We start from the raw sequence: 2511 nt of genomic DNA on the forward strand, positions 1-2511 counted from the left end.
AAAATTGCTAGGTCAATATCCTACCTACAGGATAGCATGTCGGTACAAAATGTTCAATCCTTTGAAAAAAGAAGATAAGTTTTTTGCTTTTCTTTTCTTCGGCGGTGCAAAAAATTTATTGCCATTTTCACTTCTAGGACGGTATACTGAGCCCCCACCCAAGCAAGCTCTGAGAGTCGCAACAGTTGCAACACAGCCATTGAACATGCACATATAGGCCTGTTTTTCTTCCATCCAGTTTCAAGTCAATCTTGTCATTTACCAATTAAGAGAGAGCATAGCACTAACTAATAAATTGATGCACAAGTTGTGTGTCTGTGAAACACAACTCTACATACAAACATACATACATACATAGGGTCCACTTCCCGTTGAAACTTTTTTGTTACAGCTTATTTTTGTTAAGTGTTCAAACTAGCCATGGACACCGAGATAAATCACAGTAACATGTCTTTCATTTTTTTGGTTGACAATTAATTCTTTGAACGCGGGTTGGACGCTATTTCGAACATTCTCCCCCTTTCTTGTCACCTGCTCGTTTCCCACCTCCTCCAACTATACGTATTTGTCGTGTGTGTTGTTGTTGTCGTGCGCATCTACCACCCTCCCTTCTCCTCCTACCATTAAATTTTTCTCCTTGCGTGGAGCCAAGCCTTGGCTCCACATAGGAGATAGTCGACAAGAACCACCAAATAAGACATGACTCCACCCACACGGCACAGATACCCTGCCGACGTGAAAGGGGGTCAAGAGAGGGCACCCGCAGTTTGAAGCAGGCGTTTTTTTTTTTTTTGCAACATGGAACATTTGGCTTGAGGATTGAAGAAGACTTTCATTGTTCTGAATTTGATTAAAAGCCCGGATTTCGATTGTTGGAAGTTTAGATTGGTGTAGATGAAATCATGCATGCATCAACCAGAAAGTGTCTCTTGGTTTTGTTTTTTGATGGTAGCTAGCTATTTGCACACACGTTATTCTTATAAAGAAAAGCATACACACGACTTTATAAATGAAGCCAGCCACACACATTATTTCTCTTGCTAATTAAGAGAACTCAACTGGCATTTTCCTTTTCGCCGTCGTCGAGCACTGATGATGCTTGTCGATCGTAGCTTAAAAGGGAAGGGAAGGAGGTCGATCGAGATCCAGAGCGTTTTGATTTTCGGTTTGACAATTTTTTTCACCCTAGGCCGAGATGGACGAATTTTGGCCATTTTAAAAAATTTTGGCCGAAATTTAACCAAACTTTGACTGTACTTTGACTAAAATTCATCAAATTTGACCAATTTCGGCGGAAAGTTAGATCTCACCCCAGGCCGAGATGGCCGAAATCCATTTTTTTTCGGCCGAATTTCAAAACACAGGATCCAGTCCTCCAGAGCCCAGATTCTCCATTGGAGCAGTGCAGAGATGGGAGGAAAATGTCCAGAATTTACCTCCTGGGTGGTTTGGAAATACCAAGACCGGTGCGATTCACTTCCATTCCCGCCTTGCTGCTTTGTCTTGCGCGCATGCATGCAGAAGCCAACAACAAACACTTACTGACTAGAAAGCGATCGAGGTCAGTTACAATTCCGGGTCTCCGGCAGTCCGTCCAAGCTCGATCTCCGATGGCGAGCCTACGCTGGCGGCTGGCTGGCCAGTGCAAGCAGTAACCGACACGCGCGTGCGGGCCCCAGAACCCCCGTCGCCGCCCGCCGACAGCCCGCCGCCGCCGGCGAGGAGCACGCGCGCTCTGCGTGCTCTTGGTGGTACTAACTGGTAAGAGACAGGGTGAGAGAAGCAAGCCAGTGCATTCATTCATTCCCATTAATTCATGCGCCACTCTCCTAGCTCTAAATACATCCGTCTCCAGTTGTCAATCGGATCTCGCCGGTGAAATACATCGCTTCCAAGGATACAGGAGGGAGGAGGATGGAGCCGGCGAGGTCGTCCTCCGCCGAGACGACGACGACGACGGGCGCCATCACGGGGCGTCGGCTGCTCCTGCGGAGCTACTCCGCCGGAAGCAGCAGCAGCAGCGGCCGCGTGAGGGAGCGGGTGGTGAGGCTAAGGAGGAGGGCCAGGGAGCACCGTGCGCGCTTCTACATCGCCCGCCGCTGCCTCCACATGCTCCTCTGCTGGCACGACGACACCTGATGGATATGCTATGCTAAGCTAACCGGTGGCCTCGTCGTGCGCCCGATCCCCGTCGCCATTAATTTCCATGCAGCTCGGCCGGCTAAGTAAGCTCGCTCGCTCGCTCGGCTGATTAATCCTCCTCCCTGCTGCGCTGTTGATTGATTCCCTGTACAATCATATCATACAAGCCCGGCGGCCGCCTGTTGATCGATCGAGCTTATGAATAATAGCCGAGACAAAATGTTGTCAACTTCTTGTGTTCATCGGTTCGGGATTTGTTTTGTTCTTTTGGCCGCTGAGACCGTTGGTGATCTACGCATTACCGCAATTTCTTCTTCGGCGCTTACTAGTTACTAGTATGAATGTATGATACTACGACGCGCGTGTAGA

At 48.5% G+C, this 2511-nt stretch overlaps 1 protein-coding gene across 1 annotated transcript; it reads left to right on the forward strand.

Annotated features, from left to right (window-relative positions):
* The first annotated feature begins 1760 nt into the window (after positions 1–1760).
* Positions 1761–2511, forward strand: LOC123441460 (small polypeptide DEVIL 11-like). The gene has a single exon (XM_045117907.1). The coding sequence runs from the start codon at positions 1915–1917 to the stop codon at positions 2137–2139; it is 225 nt and encodes a 74-aa protein (XP_044973842.1). The 5' UTR covers positions 1761–1914; the 3' UTR covers positions 2140–2511.

Source organism: Hordeum vulgare, chromosome 1H, assembly GCF_904849725.1.
Source record: "Hordeum vulgare subsp. vulgare chromosome 1H, MorexV3_pseudomolecules_assembly, whole genome shotgun sequence".
Taxonomy (NCBI): Eukaryota; Viridiplantae; Streptophyta; class Magnoliopsida; order Poales; family Poaceae; genus Hordeum; species Hordeum vulgare.